This window comes from Hippoglossus hippoglossus, chromosome 19 (genome assembly GCF_009819705.1).
Source record: "Hippoglossus hippoglossus isolate fHipHip1 chromosome 19, fHipHip1.pri, whole genome shotgun sequence".
Lineage (NCBI taxonomy): Eukaryota > Metazoa > Chordata > Actinopteri > Pleuronectiformes > Pleuronectidae > Hippoglossus > Hippoglossus hippoglossus.
Genome location: NC_047169.1, coordinates 4,656,930 through 4,674,113, shown reverse-complemented (window position 1 = coordinate 4,674,113; position 17,184 = coordinate 4,656,930). Strand labels below are relative to the sequence as shown.

Below are 17,184 nucleotides of genomic sequence, written 5' to 3'. Positions count from 1 at the left end.
TGTTTTTTTTGTTTTTTTTTACTACCAGGACTCACAGCAGAGGAGTCTGTAGCGTGGCTCTGTGCCGCGGGGGGTTGTCGGAGAATGTGGAGCCGGAGAGGAGGAGGAATTAGTGGAATAGAGGGAGCTGCAGTCAAGACGGGGAGATTATCTCGTGGGTTAAGGTGTTATCTGTCAGCGGAGTCCCTCCTGTTTTGTACCGGAACTCACATCCATCGCCTGTAGCGCTACGATACTCTACAAAGTATGATTTGTATCGTCTGCACAAAATGTCGCCTCCACATGCGACACAACCGAATATATCACATCTTGTAAATATGCGACACTTCGCTGCTTCGTGACCACGTTGTACAGCGATAACTCACGAGGGTTCCCCCAAAGTGAAGGAAAAGTATCGTGATCGCCCTCTGGTGGCCGGCTGCAGTATAGGTCGCTAGTTTATGCTAGTTTTACAATATTTTAATCAATACTTGTGAAGTGAACTCAAAGGAATATACACATTTCTTAATGCTCTTCCACATCAAAGCTTTATACCAGTATTCATACAGACAGCATGGATTCAGGTGTAGGTTTATCTTTTTGTCTTTAGAGGATAGTTTGATGGATTTAATAACACTGCACTATAACAGGGATACAATAATAAGTTATGGGTCCACTGTGGCTCGGCAGGTAAAGCGGACGGAACATTAACTGCACGGCTGGTGGTTCGATGCCTTGACCTCTTGCCTCCACATGTCCGCGTCCTTGGAAAAGACACTGAACCCAGTCGGTCCCGAAGGCCGTGCATGGCAGCGCCCCCTCCCATCTGTGGGTGACTGTGAATTATGAGCATAGTAAGCAGTCTGCACGGACCACACCACTGTCTGTATGAATACAGTTATTTGGAAGGAAGTAGTAATAAAAGCTCTGCTACTTCCCTGTACTTTGCCCTAATTATGAGGAAGCTTTGCACTTTGCTGACCTACATAAGATTATATGATGAACCATTAGTAGGATTTTCCCAGTTTCTGACACATGAATTTCTTTTAAAGTTTCTCTCTCCTCTCTTGTCTCGTTAATCTGGCTTCGTTGTATCGCTCTGGTGATACTTTAAACTCAAGGATTATGTTAAGATCCCAAGATCTCAGAAGCATTAATGTGTGTTGTCTTCCCCAACAGATTTCTCTGTAGTCTGGTCCAGGGCATCTGCTGCAGTGATGTTCAGGAACAGCTTGAAGATGCTGCTGACGGGGGGGAAGGCCAACCGCAAGAGCCGCAGCAGTGGTAAGTCTCCATGTTAATCCAGCAGTTACAGGTTTCATCGCTGTTTGTCACCGGAGGATCGTTTCAGTCCTTCTTCCTTCCTTCTATTTACCAGATAAGAACCACACTGTTGAATTATCGCGTTCCTGCGCTGCGCCATCCGAGCTGCAACAACATGATTCTCCTGTTGCAAAGCAAACTCAGCACTTCCTGTGTCACAGTAAAAGTTTCCCACCAGTCACTCACTATTTGCTGTTTGGGTGAATCTCAAATCATTTAACAGATCAAGAGGTCGAGGCCTGTTCATAAATATTTGTTCTTGTCTGGTTTTAGGATGTATTTTACAGTACATCGAGAATCAACAGGTTTCGATGAATAATTTATAAGTAACATTACAAGGAATTATCATTTTTGACTGGTATGACCAATTAGTTTGTTAGAGGAGACGTATTCAGCAGCAGTGTTTCTCCTTTTACTCAGGACTTTGAGCTTTTTTCAACTTTCCACACCTTGTACATTCACAAAAACAAACTATATAGCACACTAAAGGAAAGAAAAACTGAATAAATATAACATCACTGCTTAAAAAAGTCTCACCTTGATCGTAGATCTTTTTTAGCGTTCACTCAGACCCCTGCAACAAAACCATTTCTCTGTTTGCTACACAGACCAACCTCTACATCCCCTTTTCCCACAGTCAGGTGAACTAACAGGAGCCGTGTTACTTCAAGGTTCCTGGGAAAACCACCTTTTGTCTCAACACATGTATTACTGTCACTCAGGCGTTCTGAAAGACCAGGGGTCTTTGATGTGGTATAATCCCGTCCAAACACCAGACCGCTCAGCACAGTTGTTCCTATTTGAATCTAATACGTTCTGTGTGGTGAGGTTAACGTAACAGCCTCGCTCCACTCTCCTAACTGTCTCCGCTGGATCGGGTCTTTATTACAATGTGAAAATGTGCCTGCGAAGGGCTTTTGTCCAGCCGCCCACTTGATTTGCACAGATGAATGAATTTAGTCGAGCCTGAAATATCCCACAGTTTATTATGTCACTACCTCTTCCTTCAATCTAACTATACTTCAGTGGACGTGTTTATGAAAGAATCTGTGTTTGAAGCCTGTTGAATGTCCAATCACCGTCTTCTGTAGAGGTTTTGCAGAAACACAGTATTGAGAGTGAGATATGTCACATTGTTACCATGGTTGTTGGTTAAATGTTGGTGCCGATGCGGATAAAGGGGAAGATACAAGATTTCTTTTCCACACTTAAGTCCATTGGGTTATCCACTTCCTTCTTCTTTTATATTTCTATTATAAGAACGAGACGAACCTGTGTTGGACTGTTTGGCCTTGGTGGAGATGTGTTCGCTCCTCTGAGTGTTGTTCTAGTCAAAAAAGCGCTTTATTTCTGTGGCAACCTTTAGATGTTGAGTTAAAGATAATAGCTGCTCTTTAGCTGCCAGTATTGAGTAGTTCTTTCCGTCTGGACTTCAAGAGGACATTTAATACAATCCAGTGTTTGACTTCCTGGCATTTTTTTTTTTTTTTATCGTGCTTGACTTCTCCTCATGGAGCAGATCATCCGTTTTTACTGTTACATATTTTTACTCTCAATGAAATCATTGTTGTCACAGCTGACCCTCCATTTTTTACAAGCATGACTACATGTTATTGGCAAAATATGATCGTAGAAATCAAATTGAATCACAAAATTTCAAGTGCAAGTTCATATTGTGATGTCCGTCACTGCAAAGGCTCCAAAGATGAAATTAGCTGCTAACAGAACCCCGCCCCCTTCCCGCCCGTGGTGTGTTTGTGTATTTACTGAATGTGTGAAGTGGAGAGTTGTACCGAGCGCATGACTGGAGCACCCTCCAGTGTTTTGGTATCTGTTTGGTCCTGCTCTTACAATCCACCTCCTCTGAAACATCCGTAACATGCGGTGTTCTTCATACATGCTCCAACAGACACACGTGCACACTCTGCTGCTGCCACCAACACTTGTAACCCTGTTTGCCCGGAGGGTGAGCCCCAGGAAGAAAGAGTGCACAGACACGTTTTTCACTTAGCTGCTCTGTTCCTTCCAAGGACGTCTGAAGGACTGGATCCAGCAGCCCTGACTTATCAGCTTACGGCAGACAGGGAGTGCTAGAAAGCCACATCCTTCTGTTGCGACTGTGGGAGAAGCTCTTGGCTCAAAGGGACGACTTGTCAATCTAAAAACTGCCCCTTTTTATATATGGATCCACCGGCTGCTGAAATTAGTGTTGGGAACAGATGTGAGATTGTGAGATAAGATGATCATCCTCTGTCTTTGATGCAGTAAGAAGCGACTGTCTGGCTGCAGGAGCTCCAAAAGGGGAATAGGCGAGTTAATCTGAAGACAACAGACGAGCCCCCTTGTCCCCGGATCTGCACCGGAGACATTATTGTAGCCCCAAGTTGCTGAGCTGTTTGAATGCCACTTTAAAAAAAAAAAATTGAATAACACAGATAAGATGATTGCGTTGATGCAGACGTGTAAAAAATCTCTATCACGGTGTTTATCTTCTGGGTAAATGCATCATGTAGCCTGTTTTGTCCTCAGACACCGTCATCAATATTTGAGCCTGTAACTCGTTCTTCTCTCCACAATTAATCAGACGCCATTCAAACAAATAAAGTGAATGTTCACTTGAGACTGAGAGCGTTTAAAGAAATAGGACAAATGTCTTTGTACTATTGTTGCAGCATTGTTTATGTATCAGATCTCAATCTTATTTTGAAGCCAAAGATCAGAACTCAGCCTGTGTGTGTGTGTGTGTGTGTGTGTGTATATGTACGACTTTTTATTTCCTGACAACTGTTACTGTTTCATATAGTAGTTCACCAGCCTGGAAAACCAAAATGTGAACAAGAAGCAAAATATCCCCTCGTGGTTTCAGATATTACATTGTGCCTTCGACGTTCTCGCCTGAATCTGTGTGTGGGAGCGGGAGTGTGTCGGCATTAGTTTCACTTCTTTTGCGGCGTTTTGGGAAACACTTTCACCTCCATCTCTTTCTTGATCCCAAAAGGAAGGGTGGGTGGGGGTGGTGGGGGGGGAGAAGTCAGCAGCCTGACGCCGCAATTAAGGTTTGTGACATTGGCTGATTGGGGAATGAGAAATGAGGTTGAGAGGTCGGGTTGTGTGGACAGGGAGCTGTTGCGTGACTAATCAGCCCTGAGACGGGCTCGAGTTTGGCAGTTGATGAAACGTGATGTAGTTTACACACGTGCACAAGAGCGTGTCTGGAGAAAACTGAGCCCAACCCAAACCCGTCTTTTGGGTCCGAATCCGATCAAAGCACAATGATTTCTAAAAGTAGAAAGCCCCGGCAACCACGTCTGAACCCGACATGAACCTGAGTATCATTTCATAATTTGTCAGAACCCAAAATGGTCAAATATTTAGGGTTTCCTTACTATGAAATGGAAGAAAAAACTTATTCTAGAGTCATGGCTTCAGGGTTATATTTTCAAGATCAAACGGCAACATGCATCTCTCCGCAGACACATTCCACATGTCAGTTGTCATCCTGCATCATCATGTGGGGGAATCAGACAGAAAATGCAAGTCATGTTTCGCTCCACTGCACCTTCTGCTTTATTCATCCCCGCTGCTGTTCACTGAAAGAAGAAAAACCTGATTCCGAACAAATAATGTTCCAAACTGTACTTGAACCTTGTGATGTCATAAAGGATGATGAACAGACAGACATCTTGTACTTAAATAACAAGGATACTAATAATATGGGTCTGTGGAGTCGCCACATTTCATTTGAGGAACTTAAGAGAGGGACATGAGCTCAATCGGCTCCTTTTTCATTTTGTGGTGGATCTGGGGAAAATCCCTGAACCCGTGTGCTGATGTGAATACATGTGACAAACTGGTCTTGTGCAACCAAAAGCCCGCTTTGTTAACAGTTCACACATTTACCAATAGTTTGACTTTTTGAATTCATGCTTGAGTCAAATATCGACTCTCCCCCGGTCCTGTGATTATCCTGCTTTGCTCTCGCAGACTTACTGCTGCTGTCAGTCTGAGTCGTGTCATTGATGCTCTGAGATGCTTTAAAGATTAATGCTCCTCCACTTGACTGATCTAAACCGGCCTCTGTGGAGCGGAGGAGACGCTGCTGCTGCTGACCTGCTCTTGTTCTGCTCCGACACGTTAATTAGTTAAAGATATCATATGTAACGACTCGTCATTAACGTGTCTAATAACGACTATAGATCTATGTCGTGTATATATTTATCCTAAATGTTTCCAGCAAAGTTCAAACCCAGAGAAACACCTCATTATTTTTAAGGTAACAGGAAATTTAATTTTGCCTTTGTCCTTCTCTGCTTTAAGGGAAAACACACTGTTAACCAGTTGTTTGTATTGGTCACTCGTAATGGTTCAGGATTATTCACTGCTACAACTCCCATGACCCCATCTAACCAGGTCTTCTCTTTCTGTTTTGCCTGAGAGACCCCTAGTGGCCAAAGTCACGTATTGCACGTCAGCGTCCAATTCATCCTAATTGATTTATACTAACTAAACGAAATAAAAAGCCAAGCAATCTCGTTTTTTTAAAGATGTCAGAGATATTCTACTGAGCACAGACGGAATGTTCCAGTAACTCGACAAGTCTGAAGGCAGCAGGTGCTTGACAGGAATCAAATGGCCGCCCCGCCCCTCCCCTTCCTAATCACAGCTCACTAATTGATGGCTCATTTTCCACAGTGCCGGGGAAATCTAATTAGAGATCATCAGATCAGCAAACATGCTCCGAGCTCTAAGGCACGAGGAGTGACACAACAGCCAGGCCTAATGCAGTGTACAGGCAATTATTGTCAATCTCGGAGCTGCAGATAAGACCGCTTGCACTGGGCCGTACGTGGAAAGAGCTTTACCCTTTGTTTTATATATTATAGAGCAAAAATGTTTTTCTGTTCCTCCCATATAATTAGGGTTGGTCGGAATGTGAGTAAACTTGTTTTATATCTCAAAATTGAATCTTTGTGTAGTTTAGTTGTTCAAATGGAAAATAAAATGTCATGGTTTTTTGTATTTAGAGAAGGCCATAAGTGGCCCCACTCGTACTGTTGTTACAATGCTTCAGTTTTATATTTTAATACCATTTTGTTGCTTTTTGTCAGTCTGTAAAAACAAAGATGTTAGTGGTTGAAAGATAAACGTTCTGTCTGCTGATGATTTTCTCCCACACTTACAACTCTTCATATATATCAGTTTGATAAGCAACAACCTAAAATGACAGAAAAACATCTTTGAGAAGAAAATGATTTGCGTACTTTTAAGTTTTATACATCTACTAACATTAAGGAGGCAGGTTTTATGACTATTACGCAGCCTGCCACCAGGGGGTGATCGAGTCGCTTTGGCTTCACCTTTGGGGAGCAGTCATGTCGTCCATCTTTATCTCCAGACTATGCTGAGGACTTCATTCATGGTTTAATCCCTCCTTTGACTGATGTAAAATTAGCAGGACCCAAAACTAGTCAGTGAGACATTTGTGTATTATTATTCCTCCCATTATTGTGTTTGGATTTACATTTATATTTATTGTATCTGTTGAGTGGCCGATGTACTTTAAAATCTAATAAATGGAATGGGGGTGAATCTGTATGCAGATGATGCACATTTACATATATATTGCTACTTACATGCAAAGAAAAGCCTCAGAATATCTGGTGAACATTAGTGACCGCGTTGAGTGCATGGAAATGAATCATTCCACCTGGTAGAATATCATCGGATGAATGTACGCGGCTTCATGAGCAGCAGCTGAACATGTGCTGATTCTGGCGGATCTCCACCGTGCGACAGATTGGCACCTACTGCTCCACAGAATGTCCCCTTCCTGTATTAATGAGCCCAGGAGAGGGAAAACGTGAATGGATGATTTCATGGAAAAGGTCTTGTTAAGAGGAAACACTGTACTCCTGCATGGAGACATCATATAAACCACCTTTATATGGTGGTTGTAAACCAAAATAGAGCTAAATACATTTTGCATGAAGTCTTTATTTTTAATGTCAGTAAGTTGATGCTCTCACTAATTTAAGGCAACACGTAATGACCATTTGTGTCAATTATTTAATCTACTGATTATTTTCTAAATTGATTAAATTAAGACTTTAGATGCGTTGTTTTGTTCCTTGGTGGAGGTAATGATTCAAAACACTAAACTTCTCACATCGGAAAAGACCCGAACAACATATTTTTGCTTTTAAAATGATTTAAAGACTAATTCTCTTGTCTAAATTGTTGCCGTTTATTGTTTTAAGATTTAATCTCTTCTTGATTCGTAATCAGCTGATGTTTGTATTTTGTATCATTCAAGATTCATCATGTGCACGCAACAATTACATCTGCAAATACAGTCTGCAGCTCATCTGTAAACTCCTTATTATCTCACGCTGTGCTTTAGTAAACCCTCTATGTCTTAATCCCCTTTTAATGTGAACGTTCAGATGTCGTGTGAACACATATTGGAAAGCAGACGATGAATCTGTGAATCAATACGGCACGCAGCTGTCGAGTGGAGCTCTGACCTTTTGGTTTCTAAGGACGGCCGTGTGATGTCTTCAAACTCCTTGAGCTTCACAGCAACGCGTCATTTAACTTCCCTCCTTCAGCTTTTGACATTTCCGAGGTGCCTTGGTGCTGTTGTGACTGAGCACGGAGCGTCTGAGCTGCTGCATCGAGGGCGGGCGAGAGCTGTGAGGCGCCTTCTTATGAATGAGTATAATCTGTTTTCCTCATCAGAGCTCAAGAGAGGAAGTGTTTACGAAAAGTGCTTGTTTTGGGCTCTTGGTTTGGGTTCTGTCCCCTGAGGGTTGTCCCGTATAATTTCCTCATCTTATTAGAAGTTTGTGTCGGGGGGTGAAAAGGTTTCAAGGTCACCGGTTCAGAGACGGTATCACCAGCGTCGAATCGGGTGGGCGACACGGCCCCCGGAGCTGCCAACCTCCTCAGCCGCCACCTGTGGCCCCATCACCGGGAAGCCATGGCAACAAAGCTGTGGCAAAACGAAAGTGCGCCGAAGGTCAAAGACAATTCAGACGATCCTCGCAGAGGGCGGGGGGGCTGAGCGGCGATGGGCCCCAAGTGTCAGCAGTGGCACTCTCCTATCGGGTGGAGTGAGGAGGCCAATCATCATGGTGCAGTGGCGCCTCTTGACGCACACACCACCCTTGTCACCGCCGGCCGTGTGCCTCGGCTGAATGACCTCCTTCAAGTCCTCCGGCTCAATGTGATGGTGTGAAACCACTTCACCCATCGACTCTGAGAGATAAGGGAGGTTATGGTTAAAGCCAATAACATGAAATCAAAGAGTAACTGAAGTCTCGATCCACTTTTCTGACTCGGTATTTACACGTAAGTTAAGGTTTAGTTTGTGATGGTCCCGGTCAATAATGTCACAGCAGAAGAGTCGTGGTATCAAAGAATCTAACACAAACATCATATTTCCATCCTGTTTTCTATCACTGCTAATCACTGCTGATTTGATCATGAGATCTTCTTCTCTTCCTCTTCTTCTGCAGTAGTTTAATTGCATCCGACTTGAGAATTAGTTCTGGCAGCTGTTTTTATCTCGATAAACCGACTGCGAATGTTCTCATGACAGTAGAGAGTAGAAATGCGTATTCGTTGGCACTGTTTTTGTCAGATTTGGTTAAAATTGTAACCACATTGAGACGGAAACATGGCGACTGAGGATCGACACGTCGTTAATATTTTGAATAACACCAGTGCTTTTTCTTACTATGATAAATCAAAAAGTGGCAAAGTAATTTGTTTCCCTTCTATAATCGCACTACTTTAAAGAAAAGCTTTAAAGACCATATACAGTTATTTCTAACAACTGAATAAAAAAAAAAACACAATCCTGTCAAGTGCATCCTCCGCTGTAATAGCCGACTCTCACCGCTGCCAGTGGTGCTCAGCTGCACATTGTTTGTATCACCGTTGTCGCAATAAGCACAGTGAAGTACATCCTCTTATGGATTTCTGCTATACTACACTCTTATGTGTGAAAGACGGCATGAATCATGTCTCACTTTCTCAGCCCACCAGTCGGCCTTTTCTATTTCAGCAGTTCTGGATTGATTGCCGTCATAAATCTGTATTTATGGCCCTGTGCATGTCCACAGTCAGCACAGTGCATGTTAGAGTCCTTCCATCAGCCCTGAGACGGCCCTCTGCGGGGTCCTGGAAACCCCCCCCCCCGGCGCTGACACCGCGGCTGCTTTCATGGCTGTTCTCACCGCGCTCTGGGTAGTTTTCGCTCGCCATGTAGAAACATCCGGCGACGTTTAAATGGAGACCGGCACAAGAGTCCGAAGCTGTGTCTCTCCCATGCAGCTCTTTTGTGAAGGGAGCCGAGCTCCACAGTCGGAGCAGTAGGGAGTGGGCAGCCGGTGCGTGGGTGAAGAAACGTTGGTCTGACCTGTTCTCTGATCACAACGTCAATAGTGGGAAGTCTCACTCCCGTCCACTCCACGTGTGCATTTCCTTTTACTCACCCTCACGTTCCTGCTCTCCCTCTGTGGCCTCTCCCTTCTTTCATTTCCTTTCACTAAGTTTCCTGGTAATCTTTCGCTCTGTGGGCAGAGAATTGACGATGATGGTGCCCCTGTAACGCGAGCGCCCTTTGTTGCGCCTTTACGCTGGATCTGTGTCGGCTCTTTGTGTTCGCGGTGACAGCTTGATTAAAGGGACGTGTTCACGGCTGAAGTGTGACAGATATTTAGCAGTTGCTGTTACTGTGACCTAGATGTGGCGTCCTGTCTTCGGCGGCGACTGACAGCGATAACATTGAGGGAGGTTTATGGTCATGGAGAGCGATAGACCTTGAACATGTGATGACCTGGGAGAACATTCAGGGATGATCATTCAGCTTGTGTGTGGCGTCTTTGGTGCAGAAACTCTCGGGGGTCACGTTATCAATTTATCGTACGATATATGGACATGACCACGATCATTTTTTCCCGTTTGTTTATTGTAGCAACTATTGTATGATCCCCTCATCGTTCACCTATCAGAGAGCTCATTCAATCAGTCAATAATCCTACACAACTTATTAATTATCTGAACAGAATGAAACATGTAGCAGCTAAAGAAAGAGTTACTTATATTCACCAGGTGGCTGCAGACGTGACTCTGACTTGATGCTGATGTTTCTGCATTCTGCTGCCCCCAAATGGCCGAATCCATCGGGTGATGCAGCCTTTACAAGTGGTGTGTGTGCGTGTGTGTGTGTGTGTGATCTGGAAATTGTGGTTTTGAGAGAGATAATGAAATTGTTCAGTTGTCACTAAAGAAGAAGTACGAGCGAGTGTTGTTGGAGATGAATCGGCTTAGAATGAGTTCATTTTACCCTGAAAGAAGAGAGAGAGAGAGAGAAAGAGAGGAGGATGAAGGAGAGTTACTGCTGCCGGAGGAAGAGGAGGAGGAGGGTGAGAGCGAGAAAGAGTTGCCTGTGTGTGTGTGTGTGTGTGTGTGTGTGTGTGTGTGTGTGTGTGTGTGTGTGTGTGTTCTGAGTGTATGCATACTGACACCTGGCGCTCGCCCTTCCTCGCTGCTCACATTGTGGAGAGCTCTCTGCCTGTCTGCCACTCTTTACCTCTCTCTCTCTCTCTCTCTTTCTCTCTCTCCCCCTTCTATTCCCTCCCTCTATCTTTTGTCCTCCTCTCTCTGCCTTTATTCCCATGTTGCCTTTTTTCCTCTCCGTGCCCCTCCAGCCTCCTCCTTTTGTTTAGGATCTCTCTTACTATGCGGCAGGATTTTTATTGCCCCGGCAGACGAGGCGCTCAGCTGACAAAGGTGAGCCGGATGAATCGAGGGCAGGAGAATGGATGGATGGATGAACGGATGGGTGGATGGATGGATGGATGTATAAGCGGGGGATCTCCGAATTCAGCTGTGAATAAGGGGAGTGGTGGAAACTGGGTTTGCAAAGAGCCTCTATTCATGAGGATCCAGCTGTTAATTATTTGTGCTGGTTTTGGTCTCTTCACATCAGTGCATGTCTGAGCAGCTCTCCACTCGCCCAGCCTGTGTGTAGGCGTCTCGGTGTGTACTTTGAGAGGTGAAGGGTTCAAGTATGTGATTTAAGAGCAGCGTAGAGTGTGTGTGTTGTTTCGCCCGGTGTCAGCAGCGTGTGTCGTCTCGCTCTCGCTGATTCGTTTGGCTCCGGTTGTGGCGACTGCGCTCGGTGTCACCTTGACCCAGGTAGTGGGCTTCCTCAGCAATCAGTGCCTCGCCGGCATCGTGCCACACCTTGAGCACAGACTGTGTGTGTGTGTGTGTGTGTGTGTGTGTGTGTGTGTGTGTGTGTGTGTGTGTGTGTGTGTCTGTAGAATAGACACTGAAAATAGATCAAGAGGCAGTTAGCAGCTTCATTAGAGGAGAGAATTGTCTGGGGAATAAAATGAAAGCTCAAGATATTGATTCTCTCTGCTCTTCACATCTGTCGCTCTTTATATTTAAGTTTATTAACAGCACCAAGTTTCTCTCTGTTGGCATCTCTCCGTCTTTGGGCTGCTGATGTCCAGAGCGTCTGCGGGCTCAGTTTGGTATTTTGTCCATTTTGAGCCAAGTGAACTAGCCTAACTTTTACTGCGGGCGTGACACACACAGTTGAAATAAGTGTGAATTCTGTAAATACGCAGCTCGTCCTAACGTTTAATAGAAATTAAACATTTGTTCGAACCGTTTGATTAAAGAAACTTGTCGGACTGTAAACTGTGTGAGACCAAGGGGAGACCGGAGTCTTGGCCTGGATCTCACTGTCTACACCAGAAACCACAAAATATAGTGAATTTGAGACAATCAGAAGCACGACTGGCTAAAAATAAGTCCCAGGGGACAAGAAACACAGGCGATCATTCAGACATGTAGTAAACAAGCCTTTGTATTTAAAGGTTAACGTAAAAGTGAGCGTGTACTGAATGCTTAGTCATTCCTCACTGAGCAGGTGCAGGTATGTTGAAGTTAGTTGGATTAAACTGTGGTGGACTGCAAACCTGAAACCAGAGATTAGCTCAACTGTTGCTGAACCTAATTGGTTAATTGGCGACTTAAAGTGAATCCAGTAGCTGAAGATGTTGAATTTACATGAGACAAAAACCATCTCACGATCATTTGACATATTCGCTTGAAAAATGCTTTTAAACTATTAATTGAATATCAAAAATCTGTTTATCAGCTTATTGATTGATCCCCTCAGCTCTGCAGTGGTTTATATGTAATTATTTAATGTTTACCTTCACTTTCTTTTATGATTTTGTTTAATCTGGCTGCTGCCCCTTCAAAACTGACGAGGGCTTCAACCAATCTCCGTCGCTCATTAAATCCTCGGCCTTTGCTCTGTGATTTAGTGCCACTGCCTATTTTCCCCTGGAGCCTAATGAGCCTAATATTTCACCAAAAAATTAAATCATTTCGTTCTGACGTAAGCGGAGGCTCTGCTGAATCATCCCGTTATCTTTTAATTCGTACTGATTCACTCTCTCCTGTTGTTTTCTCTATTAAAATATCATTAAACCGATAAAACCATGTCAAATAATAACTGTAATGGAAAATGAAAATCAGGAAACCCATTGTCTCTGTCGCTGTTTCATCTGAAGGCGTCTGAAGATGTCGGGCCGGCTCACTTCCTCTGTCGCTTCTCTCTCTCTCTCTCTCTCTCTCTCTCTCTCTCTCTCTCTCTCTCTCTCTCTGTCATCAATTCAGTTACTGTAAGTGTTCCTTCTCTCTCCAGCACACGCTGCTACTCTCTCCTCCACCTACTCAGATATTTCTGGAGAACAAAAGGGGTGAGAAGAGAGGGAGAGAGCACGGAGGGAAGGTTTAATGTACCGGCCCTGCGTAGGCTAATGAGTCCTCACCGCCTCACCCCCACTCCTCTCTCTCTCTCTCTCGCTCTCTTCCTCCCGTCCTCCGCCTCTCTCTCAATTCCTTCTGTCTCCATTTATCCACATCATCTCATAAGCAAAGTTGCCCACCTTACTCCTTAAAGTAATTTACCTCTCCTCCATTTCTCACTGCTGCTCGTGTTCCTCCTCCATCATCCCTTCATACTTCATCAGTCCAAACATCACATCTTTTTATTCTCTCTCTTTTATTTCCCTTCCGTGAGGAGTGGTTATTTTCTTACTCCCCCTCATCTTCCTTTTTTTTGTCGTCCTACCCATTCATCATCTATCTATTCTCATAATTACAGGTGTTAACTGTTTGCCACTCCGTGTCCTCACTTTCATTTTTTGTTAACCATTTCCTTTCTCTCAATCCGCACCCTCCTGTTTCCTTCCATCACCGTTTATCCATCTTTTCTCTTCCTGGTGCACCGCACACTGAAATCCACCGTAAACAAAACAGCCTTCTGATTTGTGCGTTTAGCCGTGACAAATATGAAATAACACGGTGGTGGCCCATTTAAATTTTTTATGCCATGCCGGACTTATCACCCCACTCTCCTGCTTTCTGCAGCGGCTTCCTGTTGTTGTTGTTTTTTTGCCAGTCGGGGGAAACCGGGCTTTCATTATTCCGCTTGATGTGGATGGGCTCATTATTGCCTCTCAACGCTGTCTGTCTTTGAATTGCAGGAAGTGCCCTTGCTAGCTGAGCATACAGAGGGATGTTGTGTTTCTTCGCGCCGCATGATAAAGGCAGCGGGAAAAAAAAACACAGCGTTGCATAAGTGAGCGGCAACGTTTGTTTCCATTCACAGGAACTGCGATTGCGAGGGGCCACAGCAGCGAACCCACGCCAGCTGTGCGTCCAAAAATGCGTTTCCTCGACTGTGTCGGATTGACGGCGGTTCTCGGGCCATCTGTGAATTCCAACCTACGTTCTGTGTGTGTCTGTTCTCGTCCGTCTGACTGTCTGGTCCCTCCTCTCTCGGCGGTGGCAGCCATGATGGTGACTCCTGCTGACACTCACTGGAAGGACGAGAATATCACGTCTCCCTTTTAATGTTATTTCAACAAGAACCCTAAAACCAAGTCTTAAACCTAAACATGTTTTAGTTTGGACCTGTGGGGATCTTCAGTGACAGACTTGTCTTCACTCTTTACGTCCCCAGTAGGATTTTAAAAAGTACGCACACTGACTCATATTGTGGAATTCATGACCTTGTTTTTGATCCATTTGTGAGTTTTCTATACAGAAATGCTTTTAAAAGCTTTTTACATAAACTTGACTCTGCATCAGTTTGTTTCTGAGCTTGAGCCGATTCCTACAGTTCTTTAATCTTCACGTGTGTGTGTGTGTGTGTGTGTGTGTGTGTGTGTGTGTGTGTGTGTGTGTGTGTGTGTGTGTGTGTGTGTGTGTGTGTGTGTGTGTGTGTGTGTGTGTGTGTGTGTGTGTGTGTGTGTGTGTGTGGAATATAAAATACTAGTTTTTATTTGTGATAGAGTCACATTGAGCAGCAGCAGTTCACTCCAGGACACTTGCAAACGTTTGAACACGTGTATATATTTATATATCCACACATGTAAACTGTGGCGCAGGGTGTAGCTGTCATGTTGACGATCCAGCCACATGCAGCAGCCTGCTCTCTCCTCACCGTGGGTAAGTGTCGGTGTCTGCTGTGGCACTGCACACCCGACAGTCCCCCCAGTCTGCTTTATATTTAATGTGCGTTTCATTATTCAGGCCTTCCTTGTTTGCAACTGTACACCCATCTCCATTGCAGTTGAGATGGTCTGTGTGTTCCCTGTGTGTGCATGCAGTCGGCGTCCCCCCCCCCCCCCCCCTCTGTTATCGTCACAGTGACACTGAGAACACAGTGAATTATTGCATCGCTGTGGGCAAGCAGAGGATAAGAATAACAGAGCGCAGTGAGAGAGGGCGCAGCAGCAAGGACAGCCTCTGTCATCTCTCTGTTTCACCTCTCTCTGTCCTCCATGCTTCATCTGTTACTATGGCCACCTCTCCTTGTATTTCTCTCTGGCTGTCTCCACTTCTTCCTCCCTCCCCTAATTGCTTACCCCCCTTTGCAGGATGAAAGCTTTGCACTTTGAAAAACATCATTTCTTTTTTTCTTTTTTTTTTTTGCATCCAACATGTCCGTGTGGTTGGTTTTCTGGGATTTAGCTGATGTTTCCACGAGGAGAGATGCTCTCTGTGGCTGCAGCCGAAAGGACATCGCGCGTTAATTCATTAAAAATAAGGGAAACTTTCAGAAATGAATGTGTCCAAGTGGCCACTCGACGAGATGATGTCCATTAGTCACACAGCTCACAGACAGTTCACAGGAAGTTGGCTTGACTTCTGCGTGAACCTGCGAGAGAGTATTACAACTTTAAATGTGGCTTCATATACTAATCCAGAGCCTGGAGCTGTGTCATTGAGGCTGAACACAACACTGACCCATTGCCTTAATTGAGCTTTGTGAATTCAACACAAGGTTCCCTGCATTTGAAACATGGCGTATGATTTTGAGACACTTATTATTTATTTTTATAGAAGATGCTGTTAGAATGACTTTTACTTTCTGTGAAAGGCAGAAGCAAAGAAGGAAGATAATTACTGCTTGCGGGCGTTGTTATGACTTTGCAGTATAGAATAGAAGAGAGTTTGGTTTTGTATACGCAGGTTTACATCGATTTTTTTTTTTGAAGCAAACATTTCTCAGTCCCTTGAATTTAATTTAATTTAATGTTCTTTATCTTGAGCTAAATCGTCCTTGGCGGAGATGACGAAGGCGAGAGTTGGACAAACTCCCTTCATGTCTGGTTTTGTCGTGACGCTGCAGAAGAACCGCTGAGCAACAGGAATAAGGAATTAACCTGCATATACGTTTCTAAAGGAGACGTATGAGGCTTTTCACTTTTTATGATACTTTCGCATCGTGTACGTCACAATCCCCCACATTTGTGTCATGCATGCCTAGTGGCCAGTCTGGCATAACAACAAAGTCAGGTAAAGTGAGATCGGAGGTCGAACATTCTACAAGCGCTGGAAGTGGTTAACCAATCACAACAGAGTGGACCAGCTGGCCCAATCAGAGCAGACTGGGCTTTATCGAGAGGGGGGGCTTTAAAGAGACAGGAGCTTAAAACCGAGTGTTTGAGACAGAGGCTGAAAAGAGGAGCTGCAGCGATGCACAGTTTGAGGAAAGTGATGTGTTTTCTGAACATTAGAGCATGAAAACCTTTTACAGTAATAACCGAAATTTAAATTCTGAACCTGAATATGAGCATAATCTCTCCTGTAAGGTAACAGTCGACTGTCACTAACTCAGGCAGTCATTTGAAAGGCAGTAAACATCTTCCACCATCATGAACAGTCTGCAGCAGTGGCTCTTCCCTGTGTGAATGTATCAGGGTTCAAACCTTTTCTTCAGCGCAGAGAGAAACACTTGCAGCTGAGCAGGAGTCGCAGACGTCCTTCCTCTCACTGTCGACTGTCTGAGGTCGAAGGGAACGAAAGGTGAGGCTGCGTTTGTGCTGCAGACCGAGACATGTAGATTTAACTGAGACAAGGAGACAACACCTCAGGTTACTTCAACAGCAGGTGCAGTACGGTGGTGGAGGTGCAGCAGGAATAACGTTTACACCTGTCTACGTCTTTATTTGCCTATGAATCAACAAACCTGAAAAGATTAGTCAACTAATCGATTAATCAGACGACAGAAAAATGAATTTCCCTTTGATGGTTTGCTCCCATTTCTCCTCTTGCTCGGCACATGTGCAGTTTACAGTGATAACTGATGCAGATCTATTTGTAATTCTTAAACAATGGCTCCTTGATTTCAGACGGACGTAAGAAAAATGCTGCTTCTCATTTCTAACCAGTGACTGAAATGATAATCAGCTGCAGCCAGCGAGATGATTATAAGATTATTTGCTCCATGAGTTGTTTGAAAACACCGTCTCCTCCTCACATCAAATGATTCCTTCA

At 44.3% G+C, this 17,184-nt stretch overlaps 1 protein-coding gene across 1 annotated transcript in view; it reads left to right on the top strand.

Moving 5' to 3' along the window:
* Window positions 1–770: 770 nt before the first annotated feature.
* The window catches only part of tanc2b (tetratricopeptide repeat, ankyrin repeat and coiled-coil containing 2b), an 89,255-nt gene continuing 72,841 nt past the window's right edge, over window positions 771–17,184 (top strand). The window contains 2 exon segments of the mRNA XM_034570886.1: window positions 771–807; window positions 1,159–1,263. Of these exon segments, the coding sequence (XP_034426777.1) occupies window positions 786–807; window positions 1,159–1,263 (127 nt within the window). The 5' untranslated portion in view covers window positions 771–785.